Source organism: Macrotis lagotis, chromosome 4, assembly GCF_037893015.1.
Source record: "Macrotis lagotis isolate mMagLag1 chromosome 4, bilby.v1.9.chrom.fasta, whole genome shotgun sequence".
In the NCBI taxonomy this organism is placed as follows: domain Eukaryota; kingdom Metazoa; phylum Chordata; class Mammalia; order Peramelemorphia; family Peramelidae; genus Macrotis; species Macrotis lagotis.
Genome location: NC_133661.1, coordinates 80,414,108 through 80,432,768, shown reverse-complemented (window position 1 = coordinate 80,432,768; position 18,661 = coordinate 80,414,108). Strand labels below are relative to the sequence as shown.

Below are 18,661 nucleotides of genomic sequence, written 5' to 3'. Positions count from 1 at the left end.
TCTGTCCAATGCTCCACCTAGCTGCCCTTGGTCTTTATTTTATTTTTTTCTCTCTCTTTTTTTTTGCAAGGCAAATGGGGTTAAGTGGCTTACCCAAGGCTACACATCTAGGTAATTATTAAGTGTCTGAGACCATATTTGGACCCAGGTACTCCTGAGTCCAGGGCCAGTGCTTTATCCACTGCGCCACCTAGCCGCCCTTCTCTTTTTTTTTTAAAGAAAGATTTTATTTATTTTGAGTTTTACAATTTTTCCCCTATTTTTCCTTCCCTCCCCCACCCCCAACTGAAGGCATTCTATCAGTGTTTACATTGGTTCCATGTTATATATTGATCTCAGTTGAATGTGATGACAGAGAAATCATATCCTTGAGGTAGAAAAATAACGTATGAGATAGTAAAATTACGTAATAATATAATGCTTTTTTTTTCTAATTTGATGGTAATAGTCTTTGATCTTTGTTCAAATTCCACAATTCTTTCTCTGCATACAGATGGTATTCTTCATTGCAGATAGACCAAAATTGTCCCTGGTTGTTGCATTGAAGGGATGACTAAGTCCATCAGGGCTGATCATCACTCCCATGTTGCTGTTGGGGTGTACAGTGTTTTTCTTCTCATCTTTCTCAGTATCAGTTCATGCAAATCTTTCCAGGCTTCCCTGAGTTTCCATACCTCCTGGTTTCTAATAGAACAATAGTGTTCCATGGCATACATATACCACAGTTTTTTAAGCCATTCCCCAATTGAAGGAAATTCACTTAATTTCCATTTTTTTTGCCACCACAAAGAGGACTGCCATAAATATTTTTGTACAAGTGATGTTTTTACCTTTTTTCATCCTCTCTTCAGGGTATAGATCCAGTAGTGGCATTGCTGGGTCAAAGGGTATGCACATTTTTGTTGGCCTTTGGGCATAATCCCAAATTGCTCTCCAGAAAGGTTGGATGAGTTCACTGCTCTGCCAACATTGTATGAGCTGGACTTTATTTTCAAAGGAATATTTGAGTCTGTCCTGAGGTCATCAAGGGATTCTCCACTGACTACCCATTCTCTCTCTCTCTCTCTCTCTCTCTCTCTCTCTCTCTCTCTCTCTCTCTCTCCATCTATCTATCTATCTATTTGAGGGTCATGTACATTATTTACCAATATGGCTCTTCGTGATAAATTAGAGAAAAGATGATAAAGTCAGTTTTGACCCTATTTTTAAATCAATTGTCATTCACATTATAACAGGAAAAATTCAAGAAGAAATTGATTGTGTGATTGGCCAAAATAGAATTCCTTGCATAGAAGACAGAAGCAAGATGCCTTATACCAATGCTGTACTACATGAGATACTGAGATACACTGACATCACCCCCTTGGGTATACCCCGGGCCTTAACAGAAGATATTCAATTCAGAGAATATTTTATTCCCAAGGTTAGAAGTATTTTTAAACTACAATACAAAATTTTATACTCTCTTCAATTGAATTATAGAATCCTAACATTGAAAGGCACCTCAGGTCAATCTCCATCTCGGAGAAGTGGTGACAGACTTTCAGACTTTGAAGGAATTACAGTGGCCATATTGTCCATCCCTAATCAGAAAAAGAATTCCATCTAAAGTATGCTCAATTTTTTGTGATCATCTAACTTTTAATTAAAGACAGGTAGGAGGGACCACTTTTTGCTGTGTCATTCCATTCTTTTTTATTTTATTATTTATTTATAACTATTTATTTATTTATTTTCTGAACTACATGTAATGGTAGTTTTCAACAATCATTTTTTGGCATTGTCTTTAGTTTTACATTTTTATCCCCCCTCACAATAGAAAGCAAGCTAATATAAGTTACACATGTATAACGATGCTAAATATAGATCTATATTAACAGTGTTATGGAAGAAAATTCAAATCCAAGTTGTAAAAAACCTGAAAACATTAGAGTGAAGAAAAGCCATAATACATAAGACCAAAAGATAGTAAGCTTTGGTCTACATTTAAACTCCACAGCTATTTATCTGGATATGGATGGTATTTTCTAAAACAAGTCTTTTAGAATTGTCTTCAATTATTATACTGCTGAAATGTGCAAGTGCATCATAGTTGATCCTCACCCAATGTTGCTGTTAGGTTGTGTAATGTTCTCTTGGTTCTTTTCCCTTCACTCTGCAACAATTTATGCAAGTCTTTCCAGGGTATTCTGAAATCCCCTCCCTCCTGTTTTCTAATAGAACCATAGTATTCCATCATGTACATATACCATAATTTGTTCAGCCATTCCCCAATTGATCGGCATCCCCTTAATTTCCAATTTTTTGCCAGTATGAAAAGAACTGGTATAAATACTTTTGTACATATGGGCTTCCCATTTTTGTGATCTCTTTGGGATATATACTACTAATGCTATTACTGGATCAAAGGGTATGCACTGTTATATTACCCTTTGAACCAAATTCCATATCGCTCTCCAGTGTGTCATTCCATTCTAAATTTGAGTAACCCTAATTTGAGAGAATTCTTTTCTTATATTAAGCCTAAGTGTGCAATTTGTAATTTTAATCTATTGATTCTGGTTTTGTCATCTGGACCAAAACAGAAGAAACATACTCCCTCTTTCTAGGTACAGTCCATGGTCTATTATTTCTTCTGTTTTCTTGTCCAATTATCCCAAATTCCTAAAACCAACCTCATATAGTATGAACTTGTTATTCTTACCATAATGGTTGGTCTCCCTCCAATGACTTCCATCTCTTCAAATATGACTTCTAGAAAGAATATAATACTTATCTGTGATCTGATGAGATCAGAGTAGAGTGGTTCCTACTTCCAAGTGGCCATCGAACCTTCAACAATTACCTTCTGTATATGGTCAGTCAATTGGTTTTAAATCTACCTGATTGTACATTAATCTAGCCTATGTGGTTCCATCTTTTTCAGAAGAACTTAAAAAGCTTTATCAAATGCCTTGCTAAAAAATCAAAGTAAACACTATCTACGGCATTGTCCTCATCTCCCAGTTTATTAGAACCCTCAAAATAAAAATAATGATGATACTATTCCAGATCTTCGTGATCACTACTTTATCTGAAGTATTCCTTATTCCTTTCTTATCTGGATTAGTTATCCATTTAGAAAGATATTGTAGACACTGATTGCAAATTGAAATACACTTTTTAAATTTTATTTGTTTTACACAGGTATCTAGGTGCTCTTCTATTTTCTCCTTACTTATCTGGGTATTAGCCATATTTATTTATTTATTCTTTCCTTTTCAGTTCAGTGATCATTCCCTTGCTCAGAAAAAACATAAACAGATTCTGAGTTATCTTTTCTTTAATTCTCCTCTTTTTCACAATAAGGTTGGTTTTTTAAGATTTTTGCAAGGCAAATGGAATTAAGTGGCTTGCCCAAGGCCACACAGCTAGGTAATTATTAAGTGTTTGAGGCCGGATTTGAACTCAAGTACTCCTGACTACAGGGCTGGTGCTCTATCCATTGCATCACATAGCTGCCCCCACAATAAAGTTTTTAAAAAAACCCTTGTTAACTTTACCAGCCTGTGTTCATTCTGGGCTTTACAAACAATTATGTCATTCTTATGAACTTGTGACAAGCTTTATCTTACTCATCGTTGTTTTTTTAAAAATCTGAGTTGGTATCGGCTAGATGGTGCAGTGAATAGAACACCGACCCTGGAATCAGGAGGACCTGAGTTGAAATCCAGCCTCAGACTCCCAATAACTCTCAATAACTTGTGTTACCTTGGGCAAGTAATTCAACCCTTTGACTTGGAAAAAAAATCCAAGTTGGTTAGAGAGTTCCCTGTAATACCAATAATGACTATTGTTTTCAAAGTACTTTGAGTTTTACTTTGCATAGATTATTTAATTTAATGCTTGCAACAATTGGGGGGGTAGATATTATTATCTTCATTTTACAGGTGAGGAAACTAAGTCTTAGGATCATGCAGCTAGGAAGTCACTAAGTCAGAATGTTCTTCCTGATTTCAGGTCTATTAATCTCTCCACTGGACCACCTTATCCACAATGATATCTTTAAAGAATGTTCCTTTTTTTCCATTATAAATTTTATTTTTCTTTGTATCTACAAAAATTAACACTTGTCTTTTTTGGTAGATAGTAATGGTGAAGCACTTTACAAATAGTATCTTTTTTTTAACTCTCATAATAACCCTGAAATGTAGTTGCTAGTATTATTATCATTTTTATAAATGAGGAAACTGAAGGTTAGAGAAGTTAAGTGATTTGGCCAAAGTTGCATAGCTAGTGAGCGAGACTGGATCAAATCTCTCTCATACCAGGTCTTATATTTCATCCACTGGGCCACTTCAGTTCCTCTGTTATAAACTTGTACATGGTCTGGTCACTTTTTTGTTTTTGCTTTTTGCAAGACTGTGGGATTAAGTGCCTTGGCCAAGGTCACACAGCTAGGTAATTAAGTGGCTGAGGTCAGATTTGAACTTAGGGCTTCCTGACCCCAGGACCAGTGCTCTATTCACTGCACCACTGAGTTTCCCCCTACAATATTACTCCTAATGTTGACTCTATTTATCTTTACCTAGATACTTCTCATTATTCTTTTTTCCTCTGCTTCCTAAATAATGTCATAGGTGTATATTCTGTTTATTTTAATTAAAAGAAACTCTTTCTAGAGTTTCATTCTTGTTAAAGCATCTCATCTAACTAGATCCTAGTTATAACTTTTAGGACAGTTTTGCTTCCCTGTCTTAAAATCTTTAGTTGAATTTGTTTTTTAGCTATACTTTAAGAATTTAAAAACTCTTTTGACTATGTTTGAAAGAAATCAGTTGAATAATTCTTTCTAGTCCTTGTTAGGTGCATTCCATTCCTATATTTTAATTATGATGTGGTCCAGAAATCCAAATTCCATTCTTAAATATTATATTACCATATGTCTACTTTGGAAGTCTGCTTTTCCTTTATGAATCCATTGCTACCAATTACAGCCATAATGAATTTGTGCTCCTAAGAACTATTGTTGGTATTTTATTTTATTTTATTTTATGTTTTGGTTTTTGAAATGGGGTTAAGTGGGGTTAAGTGGCTTGCCCCAGGCCACCGAGCTAGGTAATTATTAAGTGTCTGAGACCAGATTTGAACCCAGGTACTCCTGATTCCAAGGCTGGTGCTTTATCCACTATGTCACCTAGCCACCCCAATTGTTGGGTTTTTAAAATCCTAAATATCAAAAGTTTTGGAAATGCTTCCCTAGTTCCTTAAGGAAGTATTACTTTTGCCCATGTGACTCACCAGAGGAGGATAGTAGTCATCCCCTGTGACAAGTTTTGGGAGTTTCTGTTATGATATATGTTCTGAGAAAATAGCAGGCCTGTCTAGTTTTGTCATTGTTATTTCACTACCCTTCCACAATGAGTTACAAACCATTACTCTTCTCTTCTCCCTGGATATCTTTCCAGAAAACCTTGTGAACCTACTTTTAGAGTATAAGCATGGGCTTGTTCCTCAGAGCATCCAGTTTCTTCCACTTAAAGAAGAACTGAAAACTTGTTTATCAGTTCTTTCCTTATTCTTGTGCATGACATTACTTTATACTTCAACATCCTGACACAGATCAGAATTCATTTCTTCCTTTTCAGATCATCCGGCTTCTCCTTGAACTTATCCTTGATTGGTGTGCTTATTATCTACCCAAGAAGCTTTCTTTCTTTGATAGATCTAATGGTGAAAAGTAATTTTATTAATTTCTTGTATCTTTTACCCATTGGTATTGGTTCTGCCCCAGAAGGTGTCAAAATTAGTTTCATTTCTCGAAATAGTATTGTTGACTTTTTAATTTTCCATAAGTATAGACTGTTTTCCTAACTCGGGAATTTGAGTAGTTCTAAGTTCTCTTTCAGCTGTAACATTCTATGGTTCTTATTTTTTAACTGTATCTGCTCATTTCAGGGTGCCACCATACTACCATTCCTGAATTCTGTTCTGTATGATGAGCAAGAGTTCCCCAATCCGGAAAAGTTTGATCCAAGTCACTTCCTGGATGAAAGTGGCAATTTTAAGAAGAGTGACTATTTCATACCTTTTCAAACAGGCAAGACATTCATCTAAATGTGTGCATCAAAGATGGATTGATAACTCAGAGGACCTGTATTTCAATTCAACTTTGTTACTTGTTACCTGTGTGACTTTAGACAAATTATTTAATTTCTATAGGTTTCAATGAACTTTAATGCCACAAGATTGGGTTGGACTAGGTGACCATTATAGTCCTTCCAAGTCCTAAAACCAGGAGTAGGTTGGAAATAAAGTACGTCAATCTTCTAATTCTACTTGAGCCATAGATCATTAACAAAACCAGTCGAGTTTCCAGGTAGTTGTCTGAGCTTAGTCCAAGAAAAAGAGGGAGAACTGAGATAATGGTCATTCTGTTCTGTATCCAGACTACAATTTAAGTCCCCCCACTCCTTAGTAAAAATTATATTCTCAGTCATCCTCAGCTGGGAGCTACTTCTTAGATAGTTGTCTAGCCTTTTATGGAAGCATCATACAATCTTGAATCTTATTAATCCAAGAAAGGGGATTGGGTTATCTTAAAGGCCCATTGTTCCATTAGAAGTAGAAATGATTGCTTTAATGAAGGGACTACTACAGGTACCAATCAGGGGCATTGATTTAGAGAGGATACTGGGGCTGGGGGTCTTCCTTCTGTTCTGGAGGAACTGGCTCTCCAAAAGAATCAAAGACCAAAGAGAAAAGGACTGAATGTAGTCTTTAACCTAACACCATTGAATGTTAGGCTACCTTTAAGACAGAAGAAATGATCTACTTGATTTAGAAGTCTATGAATATTAAATATTTGTATTTGTCTCTTTTAGGTAAGCGGATATGTATTGGTGAGAGTCTAGCTCGGATGGAAATATTTCTGCTTTTTACTACCATCTTACAGAATTTTACCTTGAAATCTGTCATTGACCCAAAAGATATTGATACCACAGCAGTTGCCAATGGATTGAGCAGAATACCTCCCTTCTATGAGGTCTGCTTTCTACCTCTCTAAAACATGGGAAGAAGCAATCTAGTTTCAACTGCTCTAAACTCTCCTCATGTGCTATCATCAAGCTGTCCTTATTCCTTTTCCTGGCCATGAAAATCCCTTTATGATTTTAGTCCGACATAACCTTCTAGCTTAATCTAATATACCCCTCTGACTTTTGCCAACAATGACTTAATTTTCTCCAACATTCCCAAGAAATTCCCTGTTCCTGGAATATTTCTTTTCTTCTCTTCAATTCTGTTGGTTGAATTCCTACCCAACCATCAAATCGTAATTCAGATGACATATTTCTGGTACCACTTTCAATATATATGCTCTATACTACCCAATAAAAGACTGAATTATATCCCCATTTTATGTGTGCCTTCTTTCAGACATATTAGTTGATCTTATCTTCTGCTCCTCACTAGATTGTAAACTGCTTCTTTAGCTTTATCCTACGGATTTTAGCCTAACCTTGTGTGTAACCATCTACTACCAATGGATTAAAAACCCTTTTCAACTCCTTAAATGTCTCAGATTATGCCACTTCAACACATACATCTACCTTACTCTGATGGCAGCCTAACTGCTCAACATGTGATGGCAGTGAGGAGGTACTTCAGACAGAGTGCAGAACCTGGAGTTTGGAAGACTTGAGTTAAAGGAAGACTTGAGTTAAAATTTAGCCTTAGACACTTCTGGGTTGAATGACATTGGGCAAGTCATTTCATCTCTGTTTTTTCCTATGTTTTCTCATCTGTAAAATGGGATAACCATAACACCTACCTCCCAGGGTTGTTGTGAGGTTCAAAGAAGCTGATAATTGATAAGCATTCATCACAGTGTCTGATACATAATAGGGGCTATATGAATTTTTGCTGCAAGTGTTATTATTATTATTATTACTACTACTACAACAATAACTACTACTTCTATTACTACTACAACTTCTACTATTACTACTACTGCTACTACTACTACTACTACTACTACTACTACTACTACTACTACTACTACTACTGCTACTACTACTTTGTATTTCACTGCCTATTCTAATTACAAAAGTATGTATGCTAAAAACAATACAGGACACATTTGAGTAGTTGACTGAAGCACAAGATGTCTAGAGAATATTTAATATGAGATAAGCTTGGAAAAGAAGAGAGACCATGAATTTTAGATGAATATGAACAAAAAGTGAGATGAATATTGACCTGACCATAGGGTGCATGTATTCCTTCTTGTACTATTGCATTATCATGTAACATTTTAAAACCAATTGGTTTAACCAATAATAAGGAAGGCTAGTTGGACAAAATGAGGGGAATGTATCTTTTGGCTTTTGCAATATTATAATGTCAAGGATTTCGGGATAGAGATTGCCACACATTGCCACACATTACATTGACTGATTTAATGAAAAGAATAGATAGGATACTACAGGTCTTTAATTCCAATCAACTGTGCATCTGCCTGAGGATTTTCAACAGGGGCATTTAGAGTGATTCAGCTAGCAAATTCTATTCCTTCTGAACCAAAGGTTAGGATCCAGCTTGCCCCTCCATTCTTTGTTGCCCATCCCCCTTGTATCCTTCTAAAAAAAGTCTTCAGAGAAGCAATGTTACCAGTTGTAGATGTAATGTGCCCAGGTTCTTATTCTCCAGGGAAAAAAGGAGTTTTCAATGGCTTATCATTACATGCACATTAATCTAGCTTATTATTAACAGTTATATCTTCATCTTTAGTACAGAGAAAAGTCTGTTAATATATCAAGCAGAGAACACAATCAGTGGCATCTCATTCTTTGTATCCAGATGAAAAGGGTAACAATTACTCTTTGAACTGCTTTCTGGAGGCACTTACTTTATCCATAGAAATTTAGTATAATGACATTCTGGCACTTTTTTTTTCTTTTTATTGATTTTATTTTATTTTATTTTTCCAATGATATGTTTTGAACGTTTTTCAACATTCATTCACATGTATATTTATGTTACATAATTTTCTTTCTTTTTTTCTTTCTTTTTTCTTTTTATTTTTTTAAATTTATTTTTTTATTCTCATTTTGTATAATTTTTTTTTACATTAATACAATATTCTTGTTTACAAGTAAACAAAATACCCTTCCTCCTCCCCCATGAGTATAGATAGACTTGTTTGGGCAAAAAAAAGTGAAGGGGAGAGGAAAAAAATTAAAATAAAAAAATTATAATAGTAATAATTGTAGGTATGGCCAGGTGGCGCAATGGACGAAGCAACAGCCATGGAGCCACGAGCACCCGAGTCCACATCTAGCCTTGTAAACCCAACAATCACCCAGCCGTGTGACATGCAAGCCGCCCGATCCCCACTGCCCTGCAAAAACCAAAAAAAGAAAAAAAAAGAAAAAAAAGACCCAAAATAAAATAAAATAGTAATAATAGTAGGGGTGGCTGGGTGACAGACAGAGCATTGGCCCTTGAGCCAGGAGCACCTGGGTCCAAATCTGGCCCCAGACACCCAAAGATCACCCCGCTATGTGGCACCAGGCAGGCCATCCAGCCCTACTTGCCCTGCTCCCTCCCCCAAATAATCATAACAAAAAATGTGCTTGAGTCTTTGTTCCAACACCAACAACTCTGTCATGGGTGGATCTCATTCTTTATGGTAAGTCCATCACAAAAGTTATTTCCATATTTTTCCACCTTTGCCATTGCTGATCGCAACTCCCTCCTTTCTTATTTCTCCACTACCATGTACTCTATTTTCTCTCTCTCCTTTCACTATGACTCTGCTGTAGGGTAGCTGAGTGGCGCAGCAGACAGATCCCTGGTCCTGGGGCCAAGAAGCCCTGAGCCCCCATACCACACCTTAGGCCCAGAATTCACCTGGCCCTGTGGTCCTGGGCGGGCCTTCCATTCCCAGACGCTTGCAAGAAGTAAGAAAGAAAATGTGTTATATCTGGCCACTCTCCCCCCCATGGTCCATCCTCTCCTCCTTTATTCACATCCCCACCCCTTCCCCCTGCTACCCCCTCCTTCTTACTCCAGATGTCTATACCCTATTGAGTATATATGCTGTTTCCTCTCCTAGCCATCTGTGATGAGAGCAAAGTTTCCCTCATTCCCCCTTGCCTCCCCCCTTCCATATCATTGCAATAGTTCATTGTAATAAAAAAAAAATCTTACGTGAAATATCTTGGACTATTCCCCCTCTCCTTTTTCTTTCTCCCATTCCATTTCCCTTTTTTTTTCTATTGACTCCATTTTTACACCATATTTTATCTTCCAATTCAGCTTTCTCCTGTGCTTCAACTATCAAAGCTCTCTCTACCTGCTCTATTAACCGAGAAGGTTCATATGAGTATTATCAGTGTCATTTTTCTATGCAGGAATACATGCAGTTCATCCTCATTAAGTCCCTCATATCTCCCCCCCCTCTCCTCCAATCTCCATGCTACACCTGGGTCCTGTATCTGAAGATCAAATCTTCTGTTCAGCTCTGGCCATTCCAAAACGAACCTTTGAAATTCCCCTGGTTCATTGAAAGTCCATCTTTTTCCCTGGAAGAGGACATTCAGCCTTGCTGGGTAGTTCATTCTTGGCTGCATTCTAAGCTCTCTTGCCTTCCGGTATATTGTATTCCAAGCCCTACGAGCTTCCAATGTAGCTGCTGCTAAGTCCTGTGTGATCCTGACTGCAGCTCCATGATATTTGAATTGTGTCCTTCTGGCTGCTTGTAATATTTTCTCTTTGACTTGGGAGTTCTGGAACTTGGCTACAATATTCCTAGGGGTTGGTTTTTTCGGATCTCTTTCTCTGGGGAATTGGTGGATTCTCTCCATTTCTATTTTGCCCTCTGCTTCTAGAATATCAGGGCAATTTTCCCGTAGTAATTCTTTGAAAATGATGGCAAGGCTCTTTTCCTGATCATGACTTTCAGATATTCCAATAATTTTTAAATTATCTTTCCTAAGTCTGTTTTCCATATCAGTTGTTTTTTCAATGAGATATTTCACATTTTCTTCTAATTTTTCATTTTTTTGGTTTTTAAATATTGATTCCTGATTTCTGTTAAATTCATCAATCTCCCTGAATTTTATTCTTTGTCTGAAGGATTTGTTCTCCTCAGAGAGTTTTCTTATCTCTTTTTCCATCTGGCCAATTTTGCTTTTTAAAGCATTCTTCTCCTCAATAACTTTTTGAACTGTTTTATCCATTTGACCTAACCTGGTTTTTAGCATGCTATTTTCTTCAGCATTTGGAACTATGCCCAAAGAGCAACAAAATTGTGCATACCCTTTGAACCAGCAATACCACTACTGGGTCTATACCCTGAAGAGATGATGAAAAAGGGTAAAAACATCACTTGTACTAAAATATCCATAGCAGCCCTCTTTGTGTTGGCAAATGTCCTTCAGTTGGGGAATGGCTTAGCAAACTGTGGTATATGTATGTCATGGAGCACTACTGTTCTATTAGGAAACCAGGAGGGAAGGGATTTTAGGGAAGCCTGGAGGGATTTGCATGAACTGATGCTGAGTGAGATGAGCAGAACTAGAAAAACACTGTACACCCTAACAGCAACATGGGGGTGATGATCTACCTTGATGGTCTCACTTTTTCCATCAGTGCAACAATCAGGGATAATTTGGGACTATCTGCAATGGAGAATACCATCTGTATCCAGAGAAGGAACTGTGGAGTTTGAACAAAGACCAAGGACTATTACCTTTAATTCAGAAGAAAAAAAACTGATATCTTATTGCTATTTCTTTTACTTTATGTTTCTTCCTAACGATATGATTTCTCTCATCACATTCAATTTGGATCAATGTATATCATGGAAACAGTGTAAAGACTGGCAAATTGCCTTCTGTGGAGGGTAGGGAAGGAGGTAAGATTAGGGGGAAAATTGTAAAACTCAAAATAAATCTTTAAAGCCAATAAAAATACTTTTTCATTTCCAGTGGAACATTCTAGGTTGCATTTCTGTAGTACTTATAACAGAAAAATTGCACAGAAAAATATTAGGGACCATAGGGTCAATGCATTTCTTCTTGTACTATTTCATTATCATTTAACAGTTTAAAAACTTTTTCTAGTGTCATCATTATTTGAAAAACACGGGCTACCAAGTAATGATGGCATGAAATTAATAGCTCTTATTGCCCCAAGAGCAGATGAATATGTCACCTTAGAATACAATTCAATAGAAAAACAGAAAACTTAGGGCCAGGAAACAATCAGTCTATCAAATACTAATTAAGCACTTCATAGAGTCACAGCATTTGAGTTGAAAGAGACTTCAGTACCTCTCTAGTCTAATTAACCCACACTACAGGAATACCCACTATGACATACTGAACAATTGGTGATCCCTTCTCCTTAACTCCAAGCACTGTACTAGGTCTAGTGGTCAGAATCAAAATGGAAACAAGCCCTGTCCTCAAAGGACCTATATTCCATTGAGACCACCCATCCATTAGTTCAATGCATATTTTATAAGTACAGGATAACATGAATTTATATAAATATAGGATGCCAAAGTGGTTCAATGGGAAGAGTGAAAAGAGAACTGAGTACAAATACCAATTCTGCTACTTATCTGTGTGAACTTGATTAAGTCACATCCTCTCTGAACCTCAGTTTTCTTTGTAAAGTAAGGAGATTGGACTAGATGGTCCAACTGAAGTCTCTTCCAGTTTTATATCTATGATCCTTAAAGTATATGTGTAAAATAAGTGCAAGGTAAGCAGTTGTTGGGTGATTAGGAAAGGACAAGATTACATGGTGGCAAGGCTTCTAATATCACAGGTGACTATTTTTGCTAATTGTGCTGGATTTATCTTTTGTTGATCTCAGGATTACAGAATTTTGAGCTGAAAGGGATTTTACAAATCATCTGATCCAATTTTTTCATTTTATACATAAGAAAAAAGTAAAATCCAGAAAAGTGATGTGACCTGCCCCAGACCTATAATTTGCTAATTTTAGAATATGTATCCCAACTCTAATTCACTGATTTTTTTCACTTTTGCTAAATTTGCATATCCCATGGTTCTTAATGATATATTAAAATAGGTTGGAAATACATTTGTAACTCATTTTTATATTTATGTATCCTTTGCTTAATGTGACACTTGCCATCATTTTTTTATGTTTGGGTTGGCAGATATCATGCATGATGCTTGGGCATGCATCTACTAGATGTTCAGAAAGACTTTGGTTATTATAGTTTTATGGGTTTTTTAAAAGAGAGCAGACCAGAGAATTGGAAGGCTCATCTTCCTGAGTTCAAATCTGACCTCAGACTTAGTTATTGGTTGTGTGACTTAACTCTGTTCTTCACTTATAAAATGACCTGGAGAAGGAAATGGCTAGTCACTCCAGGATCTTTGCCAAGAAAACTCCAAATGGAAGCATGAAGGTTAACTGAACAACATCAAAAGATCTCCTTAGGTGGAGTTATCCAGTGCATTCTTTTAACACTATCATTTTAACCTAGTTAAATATTTCCCACTTTCTTGTGGGCTCCAATAAGGAAAGTATGAAGACAGAAGGTGATTTGTGCTAACACTGCCTCCTTTCTCTTCATCCTGCTCTTTCTCCCTTGACTGTGAGATCATTTTCTAGTCTATTTTGCCTGGGCTCTACACTGTGTGAGGTTACAGGTTAACAAAAAGTTAATAAAACAATCATAATGGATTGAGTCTGTTGTATTGGCTCAAATGTGGGGTGGGGTAAGAAGTGCACAAATCCAGAAATGTGATCTCAATCAGAGCAGCTGGAAAAAAGAGATAATTGAGCTTTTTATCTGAGCAGGTTGTGTAAACTAGGGGAGATTACTGGGGAGTCCAGGATGGTCTACTTAATCTAATCCTGCACTAGGAACCAGGTGAGCTGATCTACTCACTTGTTTAGTGTCTGCTTCAATTTGCTTTACTGAGGATGATTCATAGTGGTTTCCCTATTTTAGGTACCATGGTGGAAAGTCATAAGGTTTGAAATCTTGGGCAAGTCATTTAAACTTTCTCAGTTTTATCAGTTAAAATCATGTGGCTGATTATTTTTTATTAAGAAAGATTTTATTTATTTTGGATTTTACATTTTTTCCCCCAATCTTGCATCCCTCCCCTCACCCCCCACAGAAGGCATTCTTTTAGTCTTTACATTGTTTCCATGCTATACATTAGTCTAAGTTGGATGTGATGAGAGAGAAATCATATCCTTAATCAAGAAAGGTAAAGTATTATATAATTATATAATAAGATAAAGGATTTTTTTTGTTTGTTTTTAGGTTTTTGCAAGGCAATGGGGTTAAGTGGCTTGCCCAAGGCCACATAACTAGGTAATTATTAACTGTCTGAGACCGGATTTGAACCCAGGTACTCCTGAGTCCAAGGCCTGTGCTTTATCCACTCTGCCACCTAGCTGCCCCTAAAGGACTTTTTTTTAAATTAAAGGTTATAATCTTTGTTCAAACTCAGCAATTCTTTCTCTGGATACAGATGGTATTCTCCATCACAGATACTCCAAAATTGTGCCTGATTGTTACACTGATGGAATGAGTAAGTCCATTAAGGTTGTAGGTGGCTTATTATTGATGACTATGTGGTGCCATGGAAAGAGCAAAAAGTTAGAGCACTTGGATTCAAATCCCAATTTCGTCACTTCTCTAGGTGAACTTGTTCAAGTCACGACCTCTCTAGAACTCACTTTTCTTTTTTTTTTTTTGTAAAATGAGAGATTGAACTAGAGGGTCCCAACTGACGTCTCTTCCAGTTTTAAGTCTATGATGCCAAAAGTATATGTATAAAATAAACACAAGTTAACCAGTTGTTGGTGATCAGGAAGGGAGAAGATTATATAGTGATTAGACTTTTAATTTTATAGCTAGATTTATCTTTGACTGATCTCAAGATTACAGGATTTTGACCTGGAAGAGATTTTACAAATTGAAGACTCTTGTGTATGATTTCTGTCGTTTGTAAATCTAAAACACCTTATATTTCTGTGGTCTAATTATAACACATTTCTATAGTAACTAAGTACTTTCCTTATGACAGATTCATAAGGCAGCTGCAAATATTGTTATTCCCCTGTTACAGATGAGGAAGGTAAGGTTCAAAAATGAACAATAACTAATAAGCATCAGAATTTAAACTCAAGTCTTATAATTCCAAGTTTGAAACTCTCCTGACCAAGGGAGATCAGGGCTCATCAACTTATGTAATGCCCCACCTTATCAACTTATACTTGCCTTATATCCACAGATGCCTTTCCTCCCTATTTTCCCCTTCTGATTCTCATGAGAATCTGAATCATTTAAGCATGGCAAAAAGAATTTCAGTTTCCAACAAGCACTGAAAAATGACTGCCCCTTTGTACTAAGACAGGAGGACATTTTAATCCAAAATCACTTTATAGAATTTGTTTCCAGTCATTCTGTTGTCATGATCAGCTTCTTGGTGGCATCAAGAAAGAGTAGAAATCATTCAACTAGCCCATTTCCCTCATTTTATACATGATGTTGGAGGAAACATCTAGTTTCTAGTGTGGTCTAGTGAGGTGACATAACTTTAGCAATGATTTCAAAGTTTGTTCTGTATCAGTTCTTACAAGATTTCCAGGTTGCATTGAAATCATCACCTTCATCATTTTAAGATATAAAACTGTTTAATATACAGTCACATACCATAATTTGTTGAGTCATTCCCCAATTGCTAGGTTATCTCTTTAATTTCCTATCCTTTGCCAGCACGAAAGGAGGTTTATAAACACGTTTGTTCAAGTGCTTCTTTTCCCTTGTTCTTTCATGTTTGATGTTGAGGCTTTGCACAGTTTAGTATCTTTCAGGGCAGAGTTCCAAATTGATAAGGCCCTGAACTATGCTGTTCCCGAAAATGCTCTTGCTCCCTGCTCTACTATGTTCACCTTCCTACTGTCACAGTTCAGGATTCTGTCTGGTCAAGATCCTGTCACAGGTCAGAGATCCAGTCATCCCCAGAGTTATGGGGTTGAGGGTGATCTTTCATTCTTCCCCATTCAACCATATGATCTTCATGCTGTGTTAGATGAAAGTTTGTGAGGTGATAGTCATTCTGGAGACCTATCTTACTTTCCAGGGGGAAGTTCCAAGTAATTTCTAGAACAAGAAAGTAAAGTAGAAATAGAAAAAAAATCTATTGTTTACTACCTTTAAGAGATCCCAAGAGGAAAACTTACAAAAATGCCATAAATAATTTTCAAAACTCTCAGGTTAAGGAGAAAATATTATAAGCAGCAAGAAAAACAATTTAAATACTGTGGAGACACAACTGTCATTTCACAAAGCTTAGCAGCTTCTACATTTGGAATATTTTATTTCAAAGAGTCAAAGAACTGGGGTTGAGACTAAAATTAACTTTCCTAGTAAAATTGAGTATGACTCTGAATGAAATAAAAAAGGATGTTTGACAAAGACTTCCAGGCATTTGTAATAAAAAGACCAGAACTCAATAGAAAATTTGATATAAAAGATCCAAAAACATTGAAGACTTATTAATCAAAATTGCTTACTTCTTATAGGTGAAAATGTTATCAGTATTCTTAAAACTGTCATTATTATTATAGGGTAGTTTGAAAGACAGGCTGGACTTGAGAGTAGGATGGGGTGTATGACAGTGATTCTAAAAAGCCAGAATTGTATAAGAAAAGATAAAAAGGATCAATATCTCAAAGATGGGACATGAAAGGAATAACTGATACAGAGGAAGCAGGCAGAGGTGGAGGGTTGGTATTGTTGGAACTTTACTCTCCTAAAATCTGGTTTGAAGAGTAAATAACATATTTATACACATATGTATGTATGTATGTATGTGTGTGTATGTATGTATCTGGAGGAGTGTATAAGTCTTTTGATTTGTAGAAAAATGACCAGACTGGGGGAAAGCATCAGGGAAGAACTCTTTTGGAGTGGGTAGAATAAAGAGTATGAGGGGAACAGGGGAGAAGGAGAGAGGATAAAGTAACAGGGTTAAGGCAAAAAGAGACCGAAAAAGGATAATTGTGAGTAAAAATAAGATGGAGAGAAATTCACAAATACTGATTATAACTTTGGATGTGAATGGGTTGAATTCACCCATAAAGTAAAAATGGATAGCAGAATGTATTAAAAATCACAATCCAACAATTTGTTGGTTACAAAAGCACATTTAAGCATGAGAGATATACACAAAGTTAAAATGGAGGGTTGGAGTAGAATTTATTGTGCTTCAGCTGATGCAAAAAAGGCAAAAAAAAATCATGATCACAGACAGTTATGGTTAAATATATTTAATCAAAAGAGAAAAACAGTATAACTACATTTTGATAAAAAGTATCATAGACAATAAAGCAGAACCTATATGTACCAAATGCTATCACATTTAAATATTTAAAAGAAAAATTAAATGAATTACAAGTGGAGATAGATAGTAGTACAATAATAGTGGAGACTTTAATCTTTTCCTCTAAGAATTGATACATCTATCCGAAAACCAAATTCAAAAGAAGTCAAGAAAATGAATTAGAATTTTAGGTAAGCTGGATATGTTTGCTAACTGCAGACATTTGAATGGTAATTGAAAGGAATATATCTCTTCCTCAGTAATTCATGGTACCATTACAAAGACTGACCAAATATTAGGACCTAGAATTTTTTTAGTTAAAATCAAAATAACAGAAATATTAAAAGTATTCTTTTCAGATCAGAATACAATAAAACTTATATTTACTAAGAGACCATGAAAAAGACTAAAAGGTAGTTGAAGATTAAACATTCTAATCTTTTTATTCAGTGACAATTTGGTTTATTTTATATTATTACAATAATCTTGTGAGAGTACGCACAAATTCCTCTCCTCCCCTTAAAAAGATAAAGAAGCCTCAAAATCACTGAGAGAGAAAAAAAAAGTGTACTTTGGTGTGTTCAATGTGTGTTCAGATTCCAACAGCTCTGTCTCTGGGATGAGTTGCATTCTTTATTATAAGTCCACCAGAGAAGTTGCTTCAATATTTTCCCCACAGTTGCTATTACTTGCTGTATTTTCCTCCACTCTTTTCCTCCCCACTCTCATTCTATTCTCTTTCTCCTTTCACCCTGTCCTTGCCCAGAAATGTGTTGTGTCTGACTACCCTCTCCCACAATCTTTCCTCTCTTTTATCACCTACTCCCCCCCCCATTCCCCTTATCCCATCCCTTTCCTCTCATTTGTCTCTAGGGTAAGATAGATTTCTATACTGCATTAAGTGTGTATGTTATTTCCTCTCTAAGCCATTTTTGATGAGAATGAGGGCTCACTTAATCCCCCCTCATCTTCCCCCATTCCACTCCATTGCAAAAGCTTTTTTTTGACTCTTTTATGTGAAATATCGTAGCCCCTTCTTCTTCTCCTTTCCCTTTCTCCCAGTACTTTCTTTTATCACCCACTGACTCCATTGTTGTACCATATTATATCATTATATTCAACTCCCTCCTGTGCCTTGTCTAGATAAGCTCCTTCTGACAGCTCTTATAAATGAGAAGGTTCATATGAGTTATTCGTATCTTCTTCCCATACAGAATACAAGCAGTTCAATTTCATTAAGTTCCTCATAATTAGTCCTTCTTGTTCACCCTTCTATGCTTCACCTGAGT

The 18,661-nt window shown here is 36.3% G+C and overlaps 2 protein-coding genes across 6 annotated transcripts in view; both read left to right on the top strand.

Moving 5' to 3' along the window:
* Window positions 1–7,388, top strand: part of LOC141521120 (cytochrome P450 2C18-like) — a 28,728-nt gene extending 21,340 nt beyond the window's left edge. For both annotated transcript variants that reach the window (XM_074233330.1, XM_074233331.1), the window contains 3 exons: window positions 1,236–1,423; window positions 5,938–6,079; window positions 6,864–7,388. In XM_074233330.1, the coding sequence (XP_074089431.1) occupies window positions 1,236–1,423; window positions 5,938–6,079; window positions 6,864–7,045 (512 nt within the window). In that variant the 3' untranslated portion in view covers window positions 7,046–7,388. The remainder of the gene's footprint in view (window positions 1–1,235; window positions 1,424–5,937; window positions 6,080–6,863) is intronic.
* A 6,386-nt stretch (window positions 7,389–13,774) lies between these two features.
* The window catches only part of LOC141521118 (cytochrome P450 2C18-like), a 58,191-nt gene continuing 53,304 nt past the window's right edge, over window positions 13,775–18,661 (top strand). For 2 of the 4 annotated variants that reach the window (XM_074233329.1, XM_074233326.1), the window contains exon 1: window positions 13,776–13,900. The gene's annotated coding sequence lies outside the window, so the exon portion shown is untranslated. Of the gene's footprint in view, window positions 13,901–15,071; window positions 15,123–18,661 lie in introns of all 4 variants that reach the window. The other 2 variants (XM_074233327.1, XM_074233328.1) reach the window with 2 other exon arrangements.